The sequence below is a fragment of the Pan paniscus genome, chromosome 9, assembly GCF_029289425.2.
Source record: "Pan paniscus chromosome 9, NHGRI_mPanPan1-v2.0_pri, whole genome shotgun sequence".
NCBI lineage: Eukaryota > Metazoa > Chordata > Mammalia > Primates > Hominidae > Pan > Pan paniscus.
Genome location: NC_073258.2, coordinates 68,467,745 through 68,490,357, shown reverse-complemented (window position 1 = coordinate 68,490,357; position 22,613 = coordinate 68,467,745). Strand labels below are relative to the sequence as shown.

At 48.6% G+C, this 22,613-nt stretch overlaps 1 protein-coding gene across 2 annotated transcripts in view; it reads right to left on the bottom strand.

Annotated features, from left to right (window-relative positions):
* Nucleotides 1-5,620: 5,620 nt before the first annotated feature.
* KDM2A (lysine demethylase 2A) overlaps nt 5,621-22,613 on the bottom strand; it is a 145,738-nt gene continuing 128,745 nt past the window's right edge. For both annotated transcript variants that reach the window (XM_003828711.6, XM_008954149.6), the window contains 9 exons: nt 20,654-20,737; nt 18,267-18,536; nt 17,609-17,740; nt 15,357-15,446; nt 12,911-13,623; nt 10,852-11,015; nt 10,098-10,256; nt 9,291-9,506; nt 5,621-8,835 (listed from right to left, as the gene is read on the bottom strand). In XM_003828711.6, the coding sequence (XP_003828759.1) occupies nt 8,654-8,835; nt 9,291-9,506; nt 10,098-10,256; nt 10,852-11,015; nt 12,911-13,623; nt 15,357-15,446; nt 17,609-17,740; nt 18,267-18,536; nt 20,654-20,737 (2,010 nt within the window). In that variant the 3' untranslated portion in view covers nt 5,621-8,653. The remainder of the gene's footprint in view (nt 8,836-9,290; nt 9,507-10,097; nt 10,257-10,851; nt 11,016-12,910; nt 13,624-15,356; nt 15,447-17,608; nt 17,741-18,266; nt 18,537-20,653; nt 20,738-22,613) is intronic.

Here is a 22,613-nt window from a genome sequence, read left to right as displayed (position 1 = left end):
TGTTGGTCCTAGGAAGGTCGATTGCAAACTTGCCTTCACAGGCAGGCCTTCCTTCTCTCAACAAACCTTTGTCCTGTGCCTAGACTGCTCCAGGCCCTGACCAGGATGCTAGGAGTGCAAAGTGGAGTAGAGCCCCATCTCCGCCCAGCTGGCAGCCCCACAGACACATCATTACTTGGCATCGCCACTGGATGACTAATAGATGTTGCAAACTTAGCGCGGCCCACACTGAGCTCTTGCTCCCACTACCCAGCCCCTGTCCAACCTGCTCCTCTCCCGCCTCCCCATCTCAGGCGTGGATCCTCCATTTTCCCAAAATCTAGGAGCTGTCCTCGATTCCTCTCTTTCCTCACCTGGCCCCCACCCCGATGTATACCCCTGCTGTCATACAGCATCTCTGGCGTATCTGTCTCTGAAGTACACCCTTGATCCGTCCACTGTGCCCTGCTAAACCCTGGCCCGAGTCTCAATCACCTCTCGCCTGCATGCCTGCACCAGCCTCCTCTCCGCACGCGCTGCCGTTCCTGTGGGTTGAGCTTCTATAGATCTACATCAAAGCCCACCCCCAACGACTGCCCCTGCACTTAGGATAAAATCCACCCCACTTCCTGTGGCCCATGAGACCCGCACAGACTGGTGCCTGCCTATCTCTCTAACTCAGCAATTTCCATTCTTCCCCTTCCTCTTAGTCTCCAGCCTCTCTGGTCTTCCTTCTGTCACTAGAACAAGCCAAGTCCATTTCCACCTCTGGGGCTTTAACTTTACAGTTCCCTTGCCTGGACTGCCCTTCCCCACTTCCGGAGTGGCAGGCTCCTCCTCGTGCTGCCACCTTGTGGGTGGAAGAGATCCTGCTCAGAGGTCTCTCCCTTGGCATCTCTGTCCTGGTCACTGCTGCACCCCTCATCCCCAGCACAAAGTAAGGGTAAGGGCTGCAAAAAGAATCAAGACTCAGTGTTAGCCCAGTCTGGTGGGGAAGAAAACCCCTAAACACATATCTCCAATTAACCTGGCAAGAGCTATAGTTTAAGGAAGTGAGGGCACTCGGGAGAAGGTCAGGGGAGGGGTTGGGGAGGGTTGGGTAAAGTCTTGAACATGACATTGTGTGCATGAGCATGAGAGAGGTTGGAAGTGGCACGTGCCAAGGCCCGGGAGTGCGAATTTTGTCCTGCTGAGACCTCTCTTCTCCGCCTCCAGCCTGGGCTTTGCAGAGCAGGAGGGTGAGCTCGGGGCTTCCTTGACCTCAGGAGGTGTGTGCCAGATTGACCTGGGGACACTCCTCCCCAACATGGACAGCCATTCCTCTGATGTCAGGTCCCCAGACAGTGTCAGGCTCTGGCCGGGATGCTGGGAGTTGATTCATTCACCCGATTATTTGACAGTATTTGTTGAGCTCCTACTACATGCCAGGCACCTGTGCTTGGCGTTGCGGATCCAACACGGGAAGACACAGGAGGGGAGCTTAGAGGCAAACCATATGTGATAACAGCCGCTGACAAGTGTTGGGTTCTCCTTATGTGCAGGGCACTGCAGAGCCCAGCTGATCTCATTGAAAGCGGGGACATCCCTGTGAGGCACGTGACAAGTTCTAAGAGTCAGGAGCCTCTTCAGGTGAAGTCAGGGAAAACTCAGGGCGTTTTTGTCAGAGCCAGAGGATGGGAAGGAAGCAGTTGTTTTAGGGGCAGAGAAAAGAGCTTTTCAGGTATGCGGAACGGTAGATGCAAAGGCCCTGAGGGAAAAAGGGCCCTGGTTATCCGGGAGGCTCCAACATCACCAGGACGCCCGGGCCCTTCGCTCCTTTCTGCAGAGGGCAGGGACCTTGGGTGGGGGTTGTTAGCCCGCAGGCGCCAGCCCACCAACCATGGCAGGGGTTTCGAGACCCCTAGCTCCTCTCGACCCGCCTCCCAGGAGCATCGCCTCCTCCTGGAACTCTCTGGAAAGTTCACACAGTCCCCGCACTGTCCCCGGATCCAAGGTCCTCTTCCGCCTCAGAGTTTTTGCCGAGACGGGGCCCCAGCGAGCTGCCAGGCCCGGCCCCGTCCCCGAACCCCCGCCCCCCCCCTCGCCCTCGCCCTCATCCTCATCCTCATCCCGGAGCCCCGCCCGGCCCGCCAGGAGCCCTGCCCAGCGCGCATGCGCCTCGGCGCCGCCGAGCAGCTTGTTCCCAGAGCCGCTTTGCCCCTTGACGCTCCTAACCGGCTTGTGAGTGTCCGACTCACGGTCTCGTCGCTCCCACTGGGCCCACATTGTGACCGCTGGTACTTGCCATGTGTCGAGGGGTGGGGTAGGAAAGACTTGGGGTAGGATGCCAGTGCCACCTTCTAGGAACCCGGCTGGGTGCCCTAGGCAAGTTACTTAACTTCTTAGGGCAGAGCCTTTTTCATCTGTACAAAGGGCGTCCCACGCGTGGCCTCACTGGATTGTTTTGAGGATTAACTCAGATAAGATGTGTGAAGCGGGCCGGTCGCGGTGGCTCAAGCCTGTAATTCCAGCACTTTGGGAGGCCGAGGCGGGCGGATCACCTGAGGTCAGGAGTTCAAGACTAGCCTGGCCAACATGGCGAAACCCCGTCTCTCCTAAAAATACAAAAATTAGCCTGGCGTGGTGGTGGTCGCGTAGTCCCAGTTACTCGGGAGGCTGAGGCAGGAGAATAGCTTGAACCCGGGAGGCGGAGGTTGCAGTGAGCCGAGATCGCGCCACTGTACCCCAGCCTGGGCGACAGAGTGAGACACCATCTCAAAAAAAAAAAAAAAGGTGTGTGAAGCGTTGGGCTGGGGAGACGACCCGCCGAGTGGCCACTGTCACACTAGAGTATCCTGGGCCTCATTTATGTCTCCCCCCGTCTTCCTCCATGGTCTCTTTTCTATCCATCCCTCTCTACCTCTTTGCCTTTCCTCTTCTGGGTCTTTCAAGGTATGTTTCTCTCCCTGTCCCTCTGCCTGCTATCCTATTGCACGCTCTGGGGAGGTAGAACTCCGTGTCCATTGGATTGGGGTGGATGTGGAGTGGGAGGCAGAGGCTGGATGACAGCATTGACGGGGGAAAGTCAGGTGTCCCTGACCTCTGGGGCCTGCCGTCAGTTTCCTGCACCTACATGGGTGTCAACGCTGAGATTTCCTTCTGGACCTGGGCTCTGAGAATTGTGGCCTGGAAAGATGGTGAACAGACTGGTCTTTTTTTGAGACAGAGTCTCAACTGTGTCGCCCAGGCTGGAGTGCAGTGGCACGATCATGGCTCACTACAGGCTGAGGTGAGTCTCCTGCCTCAACCTCCTGAGTAGGTGGGATTACAGGCACATGCCACCTTGCCTGGCTAATTTTTTTTTTTTTTTTTTGAGACAGAGTGTCGTTCTGTCACCCAGGCTGGAGTGCAGTGGTGCGATCTTGGCTCACTGCAACCTCTGCCTCCCGGATTGAAGCAATTCTCCTGCCTCAGCCTCCCGAGTAGCTGGGATTACAGGTGCACGCCACCACGCCCGGCTTATTTTTGTATTATTAGTAGAGATGGGCTTTCACCATGTTGGTCAGGCTGGTCTGGAACTCCTGACCTCAGACGATCCACCTGCCTTGGCCTCCCAAAGTGCTGGGATTACAGGTGCGAGCCACCGTGCCTGGCTGTGTGTTTTTGTAGAGACAGGGTTTTGACATGTTGACCAGGCTGGTCTTGAACTCCTGGCCTCAAGTGCCCCTCCCACCTTGGCCTCCCAAAGTGCTAGGATTATAGGCGTCAGTCACTGTGCCTGGCCTGATCCAGTCTGGAGTAAAGGAGGAGATGGTTTCCCAGAGAAAGTAATAGATAAACCGAGTTAGGTGTACCAGGTGGAGTGAACAGGACATACAAAGACCCAGAGATGGTGTTAATTGAAAAGTTGGCTGTGAGTGGAGAGGAAGAGGAGGGACAAATGGTGGGCAATGAAGCCAGAGGGCCTGGCAGCCTCATGGGCCACATTACATGCCACATTCAGACTTTATCCTGAGATGAACACAATGAAGGGTTTTAAGCAGGGGAGGGAAGTAATCAAATCAGTCTTTTTTTTTTTTTGAGATGGAGTCTCGCTCTTGTCACCCAGGCTGGAGTGCAATGGTGCGATCTCAGCTCACTGCAACCTCCACCTCCCGGGTTCAAGCGATTTTCCTGCCTCAGCTTCCCAAGTAGCTGGGATTACAGGCATGCGCCACCACACCCGGCTAATTTTTGTATTTTTAGTAGAGACAGGGTTTCACCATGTTGGCCAGGCTGGTCTTGAACTCCTGACCTCTGGTGATCTGCCTGCCTTGGCCTCCCAAAGTGCTGGGATTACAGGCGTGAGCCACTGTACCCAGCCAAATCAATCTTTTCAGATAAATGTCTGGCTACCAACATGGAGGACAGGGGGTTGGACCGGGACCCTTGGGGCTTTTCCTGTGGTTGAGGTTCTAGACAGTGGTGGCTTCCACTAGGGTGGCAGGGATGAGATTAGTAAGGGCAGATGGGTTTCTGAGATATTTAGGGGCAAAACTGACACTTTTCCTTCCCTGGAAACATCCAAACATGGCCACATCCATATCCGTCCTTGGGGGAACCAACATTAAATCAGCCCATTGTGCAATGCCCTTGTCCACTTCTAGACTGTGCTCCAGAATCGGAGATGGTCCTTTACTATCAGTTTGGGGAATAGGATGGGCGGAGATCCCCAGATTCCTTTGGAGGTAGTGATGGAAGCCTGCTCAGGCCCTCCCAGATGGGACTGCAGCCCTCCTGAGACTCAGCAGTCAGGTAAGGAGGCAGTTCTCTGGCAGCATCTGGCGCACATATTTAAAGACTGGAAACTTGGACTCAACGTGCTGGGCGATGAGCAGCAGTAGGATGAGGTGGGAGACACGCTGGTCACAGCCTGCCTGGGCCAGACCCTGCTCAGCGACTTTCTGCAGCTTTAGCAGATGGAATTGGCCCTGGCTGATGGCTTGGCAGTTGTGGGGATGAAAGATTAGAGATGCCGCAGCCCATTCTAAGGAGTGTACCACTGGGTGCCTCTGCAGGGCTGCTCTTTTTGGGTGAGAGAATGTCAGGTAATCTCACACTTAAAATGTTCACATCCATTACAAAGTTCACCTTGGGGCTGCGCGTGGTGGCTCATGCTTATAATCCCAGCACTCTGGGAGGTGGAGGCGGGCAGATTACCTGAGGTCAGGAGTTCAAGACCAGCCTGGCCAACATGGTGAAACCCCGTCTCTACAAAAATACACACACACACACACACACACACACAAATTAGCTGGACATGATGGTGAGTGCCTGTAATCCTAGCTACTCCGGAGGCTGAGGCAGAAGAATCGCTTGAACCCAGGAAGCGGAGGCTGCAGTGAGCCGAGATTGTGCCCTTGCACTCCAGCCTGGGCGACAGAGCGAGACTCCATCTCAAAAAATAAAAATAAAAAAAAAGTTCACCTTGATGAAGTAAACGTTGTGTTTCTAGAAGCAACTGCTGCTTTTTGGTGTTTAAAAAATAAGCTAAGGAAAACCAAGCAGTAAACATGCCCCCTAGTTCTGCTGCTGCTGCTGCTGCTGAGAGGTGAAGCAAGGGCTCCGTGGCCTTAGCCTTCTGACTTGCTCACACGCACACACCGAAGCAGAAAAGGTTTAGTTTTTGTTTTTAAAGCCTTTTTATTTTTTTAAAAAAACAAAAACCCCCAAACAAAAACAAAACCTAAATTAAAATATTTCCCATTGGAGGCTATTTCTTTTTTTGTCTTTTAAAAATTTTATTACACAAATATCACCCATTCCCACGTGTCAGAGGAAAGATGTCCTTGCTCTCTCTAAAACCAATAGTGGAGAACTTTTGGAAAACAAAACAAAGTCCAACTAGCTTCCTCCTTCTCTGGCCCAAAATAACCTCAATGTGTCAACTGAGATAGCATAAGACTTATCCCCTTAATGCTTACATTTAATTTAAACTTTTTAGCACAACATTGGAGATTGACTCTAAATCAGCAACAAAAAAATATATATTTACAATATTTCTCCGAAAAACAAAAAACACAACCAAACCCTTTAAACATAAGTGACTTTAGGAGTTTTATTTATGGAGCAGTTATTTTTTTAATCACCAAGTGATTTTATATTATATATATATAAATTTTCTTCCTTTCCTTTGTGGTTTTTCGCCCCGGTGCTTGGAAAGATGGAGGCAGGGGTTCTGGTCCTGCAGTCTGAGGGCAGGCTCTCCTGGCAAGGCCGTGTCTAAGAGCAGATTGTAGGACATGCGATGGACTCCCCAGGTTCCTCTGTCCCCCAACAGAGACACTTCTTTCCTCCACATGGACCAACCCTCACCTCTAAAAACCATTTCCCCTCACAGTCCCAAAGAAAAGGAAAACCCAGCAAGGGCATGGTCCATCTGCTGCCTTTTCTGGGCTCCCTTTTCTGCTGACCAATTTACGTGCACGGTAAAAATGCATGTTTTTCCAAACCCCAAAAAACAAACATAAAAACCAAAACCCAAAAGAAACCATTGGCTTGGAAATTTCTGTGGATGAAATGTCCCAAAGTCAGAGGCACTCTCCCGGCACAATCCCTGCTCTGAAGGGGTCTCTCCACCTCCCCTTTTATAAAAAGACAACAAAATAAAACAAAGTAATCTTTTCAGTATTTTCCACAGGAGCAACCAAAGAAAAAGGCAGGAAGCTTCCAATTATAGGTCATTAACAATAATAAGGTTTTTGCTCAATACCCAGGGTTCTTTACAGAGAAGTTCCCCTAACTGAGGCACTCTGGAATAAGTCACTGGCATTTCCTCAAAGTTTCAACCCCAGATTATTGGGGCCTGGAGACCAATGGAAGTGGGCAGAGGGTCATGGGAGCAGACTGCTGTTTGTAAGGTGCAGCCAAAAGATTCAGCAGATTGGAAGAAACAAACAAAATGCCACCCCCTACCAGGACCCAGTTTCTTCTAAGGCCAGTTAATGCCAGGGTCAAAACTGGCCTAGGTGGCAAAGAGGGGACCACTCTGCCTCTATTGCTTTGGAAGTGGCAAGGGTGCAGTTGGCGTCTCTCTTCTCAGTGGCTCACACTTTAGACCCCTGGTGCCTGGGCTCCATTCCCTAACTCTGTAGGGCTTCAGGAAGAGGAAAGCCTGAGACTGGGCTACAGGAAGAGGGCCAGAAAGGGACAGGGATGGAGGACCAAAAGGCGGGGCGGGGTGGGGGGAAGAAGAGGTTGTGCTATCAGTATCCTTACAGAGGGGGAGCAGAGTGCAAATTTGCATCAATCATTTATAAGCTCTTGCCATAGGCTGCTGCTACTGAGCATCTCCTCACACACTTAAAAATATTGACCCAAAAGAAATTCCGACCTTTCTTTCTTTCTTTCTTTTTTTTTTAAAGTGCAAAAAGCTCTCTGCTGCCCTAGAGAGAGGATCTTTGGACAGGCCGTTCAATGCAAAGTAAAAGGGGGCAGCTGATGGGGCTCAACAAAGGGCGGTGGAGCGGGAGACACCATGCTCCCCTCCCTCCCTCCCTCCACACACACGCGCAGAATACACTCAGCCACACACACAGAGGCACATGCACACCCCCTTCCATGGCTGCAGGCAGAGGGCTGGTGACTGGCTTCTAAGCAGGACCCCCTGACTGCCCTGAAAGTTCAGTGAGCCACTGGGGCTAGACACAGGCCTGGGCTCAGGGGGCTCCGCTAAACCAGAGGCCTGGAGGAGCCTGGCTGGGAGGCAGGTTGGGGCTTGGCCCAGTCCTCTGCCGCCTCCAGCTTGGGGGAGATAGGCTGCTCCCTCTGAGGACGTGCATCCTGGGAAAGCCTTCTTCAGGCAGAATGAAGACACATGGAAAAGGGCAGTCAGTGGGAGGCAAAAGAGAGAGGGGGAACAAGGAGATGGTGCCTGTCTCAGTATCCACTTGGGTAGCAACGAAATGGGTGTGTCCCTGGGGTAGACAGTTCCAGCTCCTCTGAAGAGCTTCAACCCCAATAAGTGCAATAAGGACCTCATAGAGACTAGCAAGTAAGTCGGGTAAGCTGGGGTGGGAAACCTAATTATGTGAACGAGCACGAGTGCTGGGCAGAACCAAGCTCAAGGGAGAGGAAAGGAGGGAGAGCACAGTTAAGGACGTGAGGTTTGGGACATCTCAACAGCACCAGTGTGATCGGCACGGGTCTGGGACTCCTGGGGCTGCTGGCCCCTCCTGCGCAAGCCGGGAGAGTGTGATGGAGGAGAGACGCGCACTGGACACCACAAGAACCTGGCCATGGAGACAGGGCCGTTTTCTTCCCTGGGAGTTTGCTCAGAACCAGGCACTGCTGGGGACCATGGATGGGGAGGAGGGGCACAGGGCCCAGTGCAGATGAAGGTTGCACAAACACCCCAAACTGAGAGCCCGGCCTCCTGGCAGGCGAGTAAGCGAGCAGGCGCCTCGACAGCACAGCCTGTGCTTTCCCCTCAGATCAATCTGCTACTCCCTTTTCCTTAGGAGGGAGAGGAGCAGGCAGGTAAGCCTGGTGTCCACCACCCTCTCTGCCCCACCTGTAGAGGAAGGGCTCAAGGGACAGGAGAGCAGAGAGGGAGTGTGACGCTGGCCTCAGAGCCCGTGCAGGGTCGAGGAGAGGCTCTCCTCGGTGGGGAGTCAGGGGAAGATCGGTTTCCTGTTGAGTCTGGGCTGGGTGTGTCTTAGCTGATCTTCTGTATCAGCTTCTCGTCAGACAGGCAGTAGAGGCTGTTGATGGACAAGTCTGAGATGAAGTGCTCGCAGGCTTTTCGAGTGATCTGCTTGCATCCTCGAAGGTCGATCAAGGTGACGTTGGCAATGCGCCGTAGGTAGATCAGGGTCTGGTCTGTCAATTTATTGCAACCTGTCGGGAAAGTGGACATAATGACAGTGCTCACATACACACAGCTTTCCTCTGCCATTCAATTCCTGTAGCCGTCTTTCCTTCAAAATGCTAAACAAAAGCCCTCTTTGTCCCACAACTACCTGGCTCAGAGACCAGAAGTGCCATCAGCACCTCCAAAGGGACCCTGCTGCCTCACTCCCATCACCATATGACAACAAGCACAAGGGCTGCAAGGCTGACCAAACTCCAGCTGGATGTTGGCTGCGCAGACAGGCAACCGACTTAACTACTCAAGGCCTCAGTCCCCCATCAGTTAAAAAAGGGATAGAAATCCATGTCCTTGTCCAGATGTGAAGAAATGAGCTAATGTGGGTCAATCAACAGACCCAAGGTCATTCTGGTTTACTGATCAAGTTCCAGGGAGGGCTGGAGGCAGGAGGCACCGCTGATTATGAACAACTGTAGCGGCATACCTGCCATATTGAGCTCTGTGAGAGAGTAGCGAGTGGAAGACCCGACAGCAGTGAGTAGATTGGAGGACTGATCTGTAAGGTGGCTGCAGTGACTGAGGTCGAGTCGAGACAGGAGGGGCATGTGGCGAATGATGAGGCGAAGCGTGGCATCTGTGATGTCAAGGCCTGCCAGCCGGAAGTCGGTCATGTTCCGGAGCTTGCTGCGATTGTCCTGACCTGTACAGGCAAGAGAAGAGCCTAGATCAAAACTCTCAATTCTCTAATCCGGCTTCAAGGCTCCAGGCAGCAACAGCTACTTGCTGGCCAGGCCCCCTTGAAGGGGTTAAGTAGAACTGCCCACACCCAGCCATGCCTTCAGGGTGTGAGCACTGTGTGTAGGCAGTTTCTAGGAAACCAGACAAGTTTTCTTTCTTCTCAAGCTGCTAGATTATGCCTCATGCACACAGCAAAAGGCTATGTGCAGAATGCTCCTCCCCTCCCAATACCACCACACTTTTCTAGACCATCATGCAAATAGCTTTTGACTCCACCTCCACCATAAAGCCTTCTCAGACTTTTTCAGGCTTACACTCTCTGGGCCCCAAACTCCACCAACTCACAAAATGGACTTACTCCATTGTTTGTAGGTAGTTATCTGCTTATAGTTACCCTATTCTTCTACACAGTCCATCATTCTGTTTTCATTTTGTGCTCTTCTATTCTTCCACAGCGTCATATCTGAGACTACCTTAGCTTCTGAAGACGAGGTCTGTTTGGAAGACAAAGCTACCCCAAGACAAGCACAGAGAAGTCAGGTCCAGAGCATACCTGGTTTATCAGCCGGTGGAGTAAGCAAGTCCCGAATTTGAGGGTCCTTGATTCCTACTGCCCACCGAAGATCAAGGGTCCTGAGAAGGGGGCAGCTGGAGGTGCTGAGGGCAGAGACTGCAGACCAGGAGCAGCCTGCTAGGAGGAGGTCTTTCAGTCCTGCAATGGATGGAATGAGACATGTAATAATACACTGTTTCCCAGCATACTCAGAGCCGTAACGATCTGAGCAAAGTGAACAAACTTCCAGTCTAATAGGAGAGAAGGACTATGCCTAATCTTTTAGTCATCCAGCTCAAAGATTTCCATGGTATCCTATACTACATCTTCTAGCTTTAGTGGTAAATTGATTGCTTAGTTCCCACCAGAGCAATACAAGAAGGAATGACTTCCTGTCTTTCTAAGAGCTCAAAATGCTGAAGAGAACAAGGGCTTATAAGGAGCTGACCAAAGTAACATCTGACTCAAATTTCCTCTTTAGTGGTTATGCTGAGGAGAACTGCAGGGCTGGCAGCAACACTGATTCCATTCTCTTTGCTGTCCACTGCAGTGATTGGCCTGCCAGTCCAGAGTGCTGCCTGGGAGACTGACACTTAAGATGGCCCTGGGTAAACCTCTTGCTAAGCAACAATGGCATGGGACTGCTGCCCTACACTGCCCTCAAGTGATGCTAAGAAGCACTGCCAATAATGCAACTTTTCTTGCCCGCTTCTTCTGGGCCCCTGGAAAGACAGCGGCAGGGCTGCTCACTTACCTGGCAGCCTATTGACGAGCCATGTCAGTTGCTTTTTAGAGATGTTGGTCCAACTGAGGTCAAGGCTGACTGGCTGCCTCTTGATGATGCCACTGAGGGCCTGGGGCACAATGGCCTTACACCTACTCAAGTCAATTTTTGTCCAAAGTCTCTTGTCGCAGCACCTGTGATAGAAGGGAAGAGAACTCGCCTTCATTAACTTGATCAGTGGAGCTCCCATCACAGGCTGCTTATGGCTTCTGGGAAAAGCAGAGTACCTAGAGGCTCGTTATTCTACAAGTGTACAGGGATCACACCTTATCATTTTTTGCCTCACAGAATAGGCAAAAAATTGCCTTGAACTCTACAACAACTAGACGCTTTGCAAACCTACATGTTGATAGTATATAACTTGACCACTTTACCCTGATTTATTCTGGAGTGTTTGAGAACACAACAGTTGTTAGGGACCCATAGCAAGCAACAGTCTATAGCCCCTTCATCTGTATTAAAATGGCATGGTTCCTGCTGAAGTGTATATAAGGGAGCCTCTTGAAGTTTCTAGACTTCTTACTGTCTAAAGCTAAGAAGGCCTGCTCCGTTCCCTCCCTTGTCAATCACTCGCAGCTGCCTGAAATGCAGGGTGCTACTCAGCACATCCACAATTCACCCTGCCTTCAGCCCATTACTGTATCAGGTCAAAAGAGGCTCTTTATCAGGCTTACAGAGTCCTCTCTCACCCTCAAGTTCTGCCTCAGTGCTATCCTGACATTTTCTAGCCAGGCCAGACCAGAACTGAAAGGGATAGGCCTGGCTTTCCACTGCAGTCTACAAATCTACAGGCCACAAACCACAACATGCTGGCTTCCATTTAATATTTTATAGCCCCTGCCCCCCAGCCTGGTTGGCAGGGGAAGAGAGACAGCACATAACGGGAATCTGATGTGCCTTGCCCCGAAAACCAAGAGGTAGAGCCAAGCAGTCCTACTAGCCCTAGACAGAGAAATATTAAGGAGAATTTAGATACACTATACATTAATTCGGATTTGGGAAATAAACTCATGTTTGCAAAGAATAGGGTCTATTTAGAGACTGAAACAATTTTACCAGTGGCACATGAAGCTTCTATGGCAGAAGCAAGCTGCTGACAATACAGCAGATTTTGCTGCTCTAAACTCGAGCATGCATCAGAGTCCCCTGGAGGAGCGCTTGTTAAAGCAGACTGCTGGGACCACCCAAGAGGTTCTGATTTAAGAGGCCTATGAGGGTCCTGACAGTTGACATTTCTAAAAAGTTCCTGAGTGAATGCCATTGGTCAGGACACCACACTACTGTAATAGGATGTGTGTGACCCAGATAAAAAGGATATATCCTAGAGTAAATATATACCAGAGTTTAAGGAAAAACCAACAATGCCCAATGGGAAGCTCCTTGTTCATCATCACTAGGAATTTTTTCCCCCAAGTGTCTGTCCAACTTAAGAAGAAATGGTAGCTCTCATTAAGGAAGCTTCAAAACTGGACTCTGCTTGCTGGAAGAGGGAATTCTGATCCAGGTTTGGGGGGATGAGCATTAAAACTGAAGAAAAATGTTAAGCACCTTCAAATTCATCTTGAAAAGCATGCCCACTTCTCTCACTGAATGGAGAGGTAATTGAGTCAGGGGCTTAAGTGAGGTTATCTGTGTTATCAGCACCAGAAGAGTGACTAGAACATCATAGGCTCTCAACCAACATGTGATGAGTTCAGCTGACTTGAGGAGGAAATTTTCAGCCCGCAAGACTCTCAAGTTTTATCACAGACTACAAATCTATCCCGCAAATCAGTCTCCCTCCCCATAACAATGAGACATGGGAAAGTATAGAGCAGGGCCAGGAGGCAAATGGCCAGTTCCCTAATGACATCTGCGGGTACAACAGGCTACATCTTTAAACAGGACCCAAAGTTTGGGAAAAAGGGTCAATTCACTCCTCATAAGACCCCACAGGCTTTCAGATGCCAAGGTGCATGCTGTTCTCATATGGAAAACCTGCCACCTACTCCCATACCCCTAATTCCTGACCCCCTGAATCCCTGCTCACCATTTATACCACGTCTTGCACACTCGCATACATTCACAAAGTTCTCTGCGGCTGAGGTAGCGGAAGACAGACATCCAGACCTCCCGCTGCATCCAGCTTTCGTCTCCATCCTGAGCCCAACTGCCCCGGCCATTCAGCCTGGCTGCACCCCCCTCCTCTGCACTGTCATCTTCCTCCTCCTCCTCCTCCTCTTCCTCCTCCTCTCCCCCCAGCCCCTCCTCATCCCCACGCTGGGGGGTTCGGGCTGGGCAGTGCTGCACTAGCACACGGGGGGAATGGCGAAGGTTGGCAGAGGAGGCCGTGATGGCCTGCAGCTTGGGCACAATGGATGTCCCGTGGAGCTCTTTGGTGGGCCTCTGTAGCGTGACAGTGAGGTACGATCCCCGGATCTTGGCTTTCTCAACTTCAGACAGCTCCTTTTTGCCGCTGGGATTGTTCTCCTTTTCCCGTACCATGGTGCGCTCTGTGGCCTGCAGCCGCAGCAACTGCCGCCGTTTGAAGCGCTCATCGCGGCTGGCACTGTGGTGGTCGCTGGGGCCAGCCCCAGGGGATGACCGAGTCACCATACCCCGGGGGGAAACCGGGTCATGGATGAGCTGCAGCATGGAAGTGGGTGAATGAGGCGGGGGCGTGAGAGGCTCATCGCAGCTCCGCAGGGGCCGCAGGACTTTGGCTTGCACAGCTTCTTCATCACTCTCTTCCATTTTCCGCTTCTGCAAAACAGGCCCAGAAAAGCAACATCAGTGCTTCCTTTCTTCCAAACCCTCTGAACCGACAGGGTGGACCTCCCTTGCTCTCAGGGGACCAGAGAGAAGAAAGGTCACTGTTGGAGAGGGGGTCATTCCCTCAGAGTTGGCCCAGGCTGGTCTCCAACTCCTGGGCTCAAGTGATCCACCTGCCTTGGCCTCCCAAAGTGCTGGAATTATAGGTGTGAGCCACTGCACCTGGCCTGACCATTTTTAATTGCGTCTCTGACTTACCTCTTTCACCCAAGAGACGTATTTCTGTTTCATGGTGGAAAAAGCCCACATATACCATTTGAACTAAGATCCTGAGTCTGACAATGGTAAACACCATTGGCTTCTAGCTCTACCACAGTCTAAGTTTGACTCCACCAGGCTGCGTCTTCCACTCCATCCCCCACGTGAATAATAAAGCAGATAACAAGAACCTCTGTGAGAAACTGGGTTGCTACAGAGAGATTCACTCAGGATTATGGTAAGGAATCCCACAAGAGCCCCCAACTTTATCTGTGGCATTTGTGCTCTCTAGATACTTGTCTTTTCCTGGAGCCCACTATGACTATGCTATGACAAAGCCCAGTAAACATGTTCCACTAGGAACCATATATCAGTAGTTCAGGTTTTTTGCAAGGAGACATTTTATGTCTCTAAGCAACAACCCTGTTCTCTGCTCCTTTTCCTCCTTACATTTTTTTATCATTATGGTTGGAAGAAAATGACCACCTTTTGGGTGCTACCTTTTCCAATGTATTAGAAGGTAATACTAAAACATAGCCATCTGCCAACAACACATCTGCTACAGCAGAGATGCAAACACTCAACATCACTAATGAAGACACATGTAAAGGTCACTAGTGCAAGAACTAAGGAGAACTTTGGCCCTAGTCAACTTCAAAAATCCTTGCCCTCAAAGACAAATAGATTGAAAAATTCAACTGTCTTAGTATCCAAGTGGGAAGAAATAAAAAGTAAGAAAATTTCCTTCTGCCCCCTTCCCTGCTCCCGTGCAAGGGTCCTTGGAAGACTGGCACTTGGAAAGCCATCTCCTCCTGTAGGTGTCCACAGCTGGTCTTGCCTTGTCAGCCTGAGTAAGTACAGTCCTTTTGGCCCTTTGACATTATTGGCAACCACTGGTCAGCAACCTCAGCTCCTCTGGGCCAAGGTCATAGCACTGGTCCTCTCTGGGGGAGGGGCTGCCTCCACATGACACATTTGGGCATGTGGGATGGGCAGGGCAGGGCTTTCTGCCAGGCCACAAAAGTGAAGATGACAAAAATGTGAACCTGCTTAACTGGAAGCTCAAGTACACTGCTGCACTCACTGGCTGCCTCAGGCCACTGCCTCTCCTCTAGTTAACATTCCTCAGGAGGGATCATACTCACCTAATTTCTCTCCTCAAATAGCCCAGCCGTGGTTCCTCTCTTTGTAGGGCCCCAGAGTATAAAAGGACCTTAGGAATTTGCAGATCCCAAGTGGAACAATATTTAGTAATACAAAACACAATGCTACAAACTCTAACAAAGAAAATACTAAAAATTAACCAAAGGAAAAACATACCAAACCAAACAAAAATAATCTCCTAGGTCAGAGAAACTGTGTGAACACTAATGCAAAGGCAAACGTGTAGCAATCCCCCACATTTGACTCCCCCACATTTGATGCCTCCTTTCTGTCACAGTGCAAATCTGATAAGGTTCCTTTACCTGGGCTTTCTCCGAGCTGTCCTCCTGGTAGCACTTTGGACATTCCCAGCAATTTGGCAATTCTTCGTTAAGCAACCCCTCTCCGTCCATCTATAGGAAGACAGAGATGTTTTTAAAAGCCTGTCTCTCAAGCTTCCTTTATCCACCAATAACACAGTTGGGAAGAGTTACTCATTTCTCAACAACATTGGTCCATAAAGGGAGAAAAACTGTGAGCAATCCAGCCCCAAATAGCCAATGGTGCTGAACCTGATCTTGACAGTGCGGCACAGGTTCTGATAGCTTGGGTTTAGGGACTAATGCTCTAGTCTCTGTGACTCAGTGTTCTCCACTGTAAAATGTTGGCTGATATTATTACCTTCACTTTCCCTCAGGAACTAATACACAGAGATACAACAATATAATTGCCAGAGATACAACAAAACCCACCTTATAGGGTTGTGGTGAAGATTATTCATTGTGTAAAGAATTTAACAAAGTACTTGGCATACAGAAAACCCTTTGTATTAGCCATTATCATCATCATGGAATTAATACCCTATTTCACCAATTCTATGGGTTTGAGATATGTTAATAGATGTAATATGCACCATTTAAATCTTCACCAAGTTATAATTAATCAAACAAACTTTTAAGATTGTAAAGTTGGCCAGGCATGGTGGCTCACGCCTGTAATCCCAGCACTTTGGGAGGCCAAGGTGGGCAGATCACTTGATGCCAGGAGTTCAAGACCAACCTGGCCAACATGGTGAAACCCCAACTCTACTTAACACAAAACTAGCTGGGCGTGGTGGTGCATGCCTGTAATCCCAGCTACTCAGGAGGCTGAGGCAGAAGAATTGCTTGAACCCAGAAGATGGAGGCTGCAGTGAGCCAAAATCTCACCACTATACTCCAGCCTGGGCAACAGAGGGAGACCATGTCTTAAAAAAAAAAAAAAAAAAAAAAGATTGTAATGCTGTTAAAATATCCTAAGAATCAGGCTGGGTGCGGTAGCTCACACCTATAATCCCAGCACTTTTGGAGGCCAAGGCGGGTGAATCACTTGAGGTTAGGAGTTCGAGACCGGCCTGGCCAACACGGTGACACACCATCTCTACTAAAAACACAAAAATTAGCTGGGCGCAGTGGCACGTGCTTGTAATCCCAACTACTAGGGAAGCTGAGGCAGGAGAATCACTTGAACACCAGAGACAAAGGTTGCAGTGAGACGAGGTCACGCCACTGCACTCTAGCCTGGGCGAAAGAAGCAAGACTCTGTCTCAAAAAAAAAAAAAAAAAAAAAAAAAAAAAAAAAAATATATATATATATATATATATATATATAAAAAGAATAATTTATAACATTAAATGAATAAATGTATAATCGTGCCACTGCACTCTAGCCTGGGCAACAACACAAGGCTATGTCTCAAAAACAAAACAAAACAAAAACCCGGTTCTTCATTCAACATATGCTTAATGCCTCCAAATACTGACCTACTATTGTTTCTGTTATAGATTTGCTGCTATATAGTATTCAAAAAAACCAAAAATCTATAAAAGGTATACTTTTCACATTTTAACCTTTCTGAAATTGGGCTGCTTCTCATGAATGACAGTGTCTTATTATCACTGTCAGGCGACAGTCATGATTTTAGCTGATACTTTCTAAGAAGGCCAAGGAAACAGTGGTTCTCCACAAAGGCTGCACAATTCGGATCAGTAGGGGAGCTTTTGGAACACAAGGCCCATGCTGGACTCAATCTCTGAGGCTGAGATCTGAATTTATTACTTTTTATTACTTTTTTTTTTTAAAGCTATTTAGCCCTGCACTGAGTCTGATACAGACTCAGCACTCATTAAATGTTATCTGATATTATTATCCTCACTCTCCCTTAGGAACTAATATCCAGAGGTACACTGAAGTATGTATCAGAGATGCCTAAAGGCTTGAGGCATCCCAAAACACACCATGCAGTTCCATTATGGCCTGGGAACTCTACATACCCAATCCAGAGTCCAGATTCTAAGCTCCATGAGGACAGGAACTGGATCTATTTTGTGTACTGTTCTATCCTCAGGGTCTAACACAGTGCCTGACACATTGTACATATATGCATCAAGGGCTGATGTTAGACCACTGCATTATGTGACCACAGAGCTGATGGCCTACAGTAGGGATGCTGGCACTCCCATCACAAGTGTCCCATTCTGTTGTGTTACTCACTCCATTAGCTGAGACTTCAGGAACCCCTCATAGCTCTCCTCACCTGGAGGCAGCCAGGATGAACAATCTCATTGCAGATACAGCATTCCATGAGTTTCTTCTCAAAGTCTTGTGTCTCTTCATTCTGATCCACCTCTCCACAGAGGGAACATGTGACTGAGTGAGGCAGTCTGGGCTACAAGAGGACAAAGATAGAATCTAAGAGAACTGACTCAGATCTTTATCATTTCAGTTTCCCTTAAACTGAAGATGGGAGATTTGGGTCCTATAATTCCCTAGTAAACACCTGGAAGCATGGAGGCAGGGTGGAGAGAACGGAGGTTTTGGGTAGGAAAAATGACTGGGGAAGAGGAGGACTCAACCACCTGGGCACCAGAGACTAGTTTATTTTCAGTTGGCCTATACTTGGCCTCCCCGGTCCTTTCTAATCTACTTGAAGAGGGGAAAGAAAGCAATGATTTGCCCTTCAAATGCTGATCTCTTGTTTGAAAATTAGGTAAAGCCTAAAGATTAAATCGGATTTTTAGTACTAGATACCTTCTATCTAAACCTGGGGGAAAAAGGTACAAAATAAAGCCAAAAAGAGAGTATAAACCTTTTCTTTCCAACTCTGAAGTCTCTTTAACTCTACACTATATGTATTTCAGTTCCTTTGGCACTGCCACCCCTCCCCAAAATTCTTTACCCAGCAGATCACTCACTGCCAAGCACTGTCGGAGGACACAGGACTGCTTCATGCGTCCAGGCCCCCCAAACTTCTTCATGTCTCTGCAGTAGTGGCAAACACCACACTCTCCTTGCACACAGGCTTTGCATTTTCGACATCGCACTCGTCTCCGTCTGGCTCCTGACACAATCGGGGAGGCAGCAGCTGGCCTCACAGGTGTTAACCGTGGAGCTGGTTTCATAGTGTGAGGCTTCGTAATGGGGATGGTAGGAACCCGCACCTTTGGCCGAGTGGGGAATTTAAGCTGGAAAGAGAAAGCAGTGAGGTCAAATATATCAGGTTGCTTTAAGACTGGAGAGGGTAGAAGATTACATGGTAGCATACCTAGCCTGGGGCTTGGCCCACTATGGCCAGATCTGCCCACTGCGGCCAGATCTGCCCACTGCTTGTTTCTAGAATAAATTTTATTGACACACAACTCATCTTGTGTATGTATTATCAATGGCTGCTTTTTTTTTTTTTTTTTTTTGAGACAGAGTCTCGCTTTGTCACCCAGGCTGGAATACAGTGGCATGATCTCGGCTCACCGCAAGCTCCGCCTCCCGGGTTCCCGCCATTCTCCTGCCTCAGCCTCCCAAGTAGCTGGGACTACAGGTGCCCACCACCACGCCCAGCTAATTTTTTTGTATTTTTTGTAGAGACGGGGTTTCACCATGTTAGCCAGGATGGTCTCAATCTCCTGACCTCGTGATCTGCCCGCCTTGGCATCCCATAGTGCTGGGATTACAGGTGTGAGCCACCACACCCGGCCAATCAATGGCTGCTTTCATGCTACCATGGTAGAACTGAGAAATTGTTGACTGTGTGGTGTACAAAACCTAAAGTATTTACTATCTTGACCTTTACAGAAAAATTTACCAGCCCTTGTCCTAGCCCTTTGGCCTACTAATTCAGCTGCTTCCCTTTCTTTTTGCAGAGCTGTTAAGATTCACCCCTCCCTGAGCTTTCTGTATTAAGTGCCATGTACCGAAGTCACTCCAGGAGCCCTCCAATATTTCCTCATCCTGACTTCTCAGATTATACTCCTAAAGAAGACAGTAAACTCCCTTAGGGTGAAACTAGTCTTGTTCATTTCTTTAGTACTCCAAATCCAAGCATACGAACTGGTAGATAGCAGACACTTCAATAATATTTAAGTGTGGAACACATTTCTTAGCATTCGCATTTACCCTGCTGGTGACCTTTTCAAGGACAAGGACTATGTTTTCTACTACTTTAATTTCTTACCATATCTTAAACACTTTTCTGACACAAAATACTCAACAACCAGAAATGACTAAATTGTTTTAAGGCAGTCACCTGTGGCCAAGCAGAGGCCAAGCAGGACTCCTCCCACTAGGGTCGAGGAGGTGATTCTCTAAATATACTGTTCAACTCCATACCTTTATATTCTGCCTAAACACCCCTGGAATGTGATGGCTTTGCAAGTTTCAGCTAGGGAACAACAAACAGAAGCCTCATTTATTTGCCAAATTCACAGCCAGGATCAGAATGCTATCATTTATTTAATACATAACCTTGATAGAGGACAGTATGGGAAAAAAATTATACAGGATCTAAACTGAAGAGGCATGAAAATTCATAATTGACAGTTTATTAGCTGACAGTAATTCCTTTCTTCTTCTTCTTTTTTTTTCTTTGAGACAGTTTCGCTCTTGTCCCCCAGGCTGAAGTGCAATGGTGCGATCTCGGCTCACTGCAACCTCTGCCTCCCGGGTTCAAGCGATTCTCCTGCCTCAGCCTTGCAAGTAGCTGGGATTATAGGCGCATGCCACCACGCCTGGCTTAATTTTTGTATTTTTGGTACAGACGGTGTTTCACCATGTTAGCCAGGCTGGTCTTGAACTCCTGACCTCAGGTGATCCACCTGCCTGGGCCTCCCAAAGTGCTGGGATTACAGGCGTGAGCCACCATGCCCGGCCCCTTTCTTCTCTTTTCCATTCCACACTGCAAAGTCCAAGGTAAGGGGATTTTTGAGAGAATGATCTCACTACATCAAAGAAAAACTCTGCTCCTTTTAGATATCTATGTAATTATTTTAACTGGCTTTCAATCATATCTGTGAAGATAGCTGAGTAACTGGTCACAAGGATAGAAGCGGATGCACAAATGCACAATTTGGCATCTGAATCTGGAGGGAGGCCTCCCAGTTTGATAGTTCTGTTAAGAGAGGTCACCTCCAAAGACAGCCAATTACCCTGACCTACAAGTCAAAACAGAACTGAATAATGATTTTCTGTCAGTTTGTATTAATGCACCAAAAGCCATCTGCCTCTAGTTGTTCTTGTTTTCCCCAGAATGGTAATGATCAACTAACAAAAGGCTTAAGCAGCCTAAAGATCAAGCAAAATAGTTTCTTACCTTATCCCTTTTTGGCCACTGTACTATAGGAACTCCAGTGAGGGCTAACTTGGGATCGCTGTTGGCAAGCTCCTCCAGCAAAATCTAAGGGTAGGAGGGGAAAGAAGGAAAAATCAGGGCAGGGTGAACAAAGAGCCAACCACCCTGAACAGCATCCAGACTCTGCCTCAGTACCCTTGAGTAGCAAGGGAGGCAGGGTGGCAACTGTCTGTATTTGCCCTTCATATAGAGACTCACTGGAAAACAAATAAATCAAAGGTGAAGGAGAAAACTCAAACTTAGGCTGCTGCAATATTATCAAAACTTTTGAGGCTGGGCACAGTGGCTCATGCCTGTGAGAGGTGGGAGGATCACTTGAGCCAGGAGTTTGAGACCAGCCTGGGAAACACAGCAAGACCCATCTCTACTGGGGGCGGATGGTGGTGGTGGGGGAGCAGAAAGGACTTCAAACTCACCTTTGTTCCCAATCCCTTACTTGTGTACTAATTATACTAACACACTGAAACAACTAACTTACTGTGGCGACAAGTGTTACTTCTCATACAGTTCTACATATGACAGTAAAACTTTATTATTGCTTCTTCACTTTTCTACACCAGTTAGTGAATATTATCAGGTAATTGCCTTCATTTCTCAGATGTGAACCAAGTGGCATAAAAATGATTTGCTGATACAGAATTAATGAGATGAATGGTACAGCCTAATGTGCAGATTCAACCCAGGGCTCTTTTCTTCTAAGGCTGATTACAGAAATCTCAATCTCAAATCTCTCTCTTTCTCTCTTTCACACACACACACACACACACATACACACCCACAGAGTCTGCTATTTGCCTTTATTCCTCTAAATGGGGGAAAGGAACAATCTTAGGGGCAAAAGTTCTCATGGCATTACCAATAAAATTTAAATGACTTACGAACAATGCTACAGTGAGAAAATGCCACTTAAGTGAATCACACTGGTTGACTGTTATTTTGAAACAAATATATTTTTTTAATTTTTATTTTTTAGATGGAGTCTCACTCTGTTGCTCAGGCTGGAGTGCAGTGGCGCTATCTCGGCTCACTGCAACCTCCGCCTCGCCTCCCGTGTTCAAGCTATTCTCCTGCCTCAGCCTCCTGAGTAGCTGGGATTACAGGCACCTGCCACCATATCCGGCTAATTTTTGTATTTTTAGTAGAGACGGAGTTTCACCATGTTGGCCAGGCTGGTCTCGAACTCCTGACCTCAGGTGATCCGCTTGCCTCGGCCTCCCAAAGTGCTGGGATTACAGGCATGAGCCACCGCACCTGGCCAAATCTTTTCGTTTTAGACAGAAACTCCTGAAACCCAAATCTTCTAGTATAATGGAATCCTTCTTCTTCTGACCTTATGAGCCCTAAAGCAACACCAACAGCAAAATAAATCTGGGAGACAAGTTACATGATTCCTTTTCTGGCTACCCTAGGTATGTATGTACAGGATGGTAACTGTTTCAGCAAACACTAAACTCTGATCCTGGACAGGTTAGCAAGTCTGGGCCATTGCTAATAATTTTTCTCATAATCCTGTGTGCTCTGTCCCGGAGACCAGGACTTTTATGTATTTTCATTCTTAACCTAAGGATCCTGCTCCAAATCCCAAAGTTGGGTCTCAGAAAGACCCTTTAACTCATAGCCAAGAAGCTCCTCTACTAAGATCCCCTTTTGCCAAGTCTCCAGATGCCTCTCACCTTCCCCCAAACTCATTTCATCTGCGGATGTTTTATTTACTTCAAGTTGCTATGGCATCCTTTTCTGTTAGTACCATACAGCGTGGGGGTGAAGAGGCGGGGTGTGGTGCCACGTGGGACAAGGCTCTGGTATGGGCTCCTAATCTCCGTAGGGTGAAAAATTCAGGTCCATTCAAAATGTGTGCTAGGGAGTGCATGGCTCCCCTCCCCCACTTCGCACTGACGAAGAGTAGGACTCTGCCCATTTC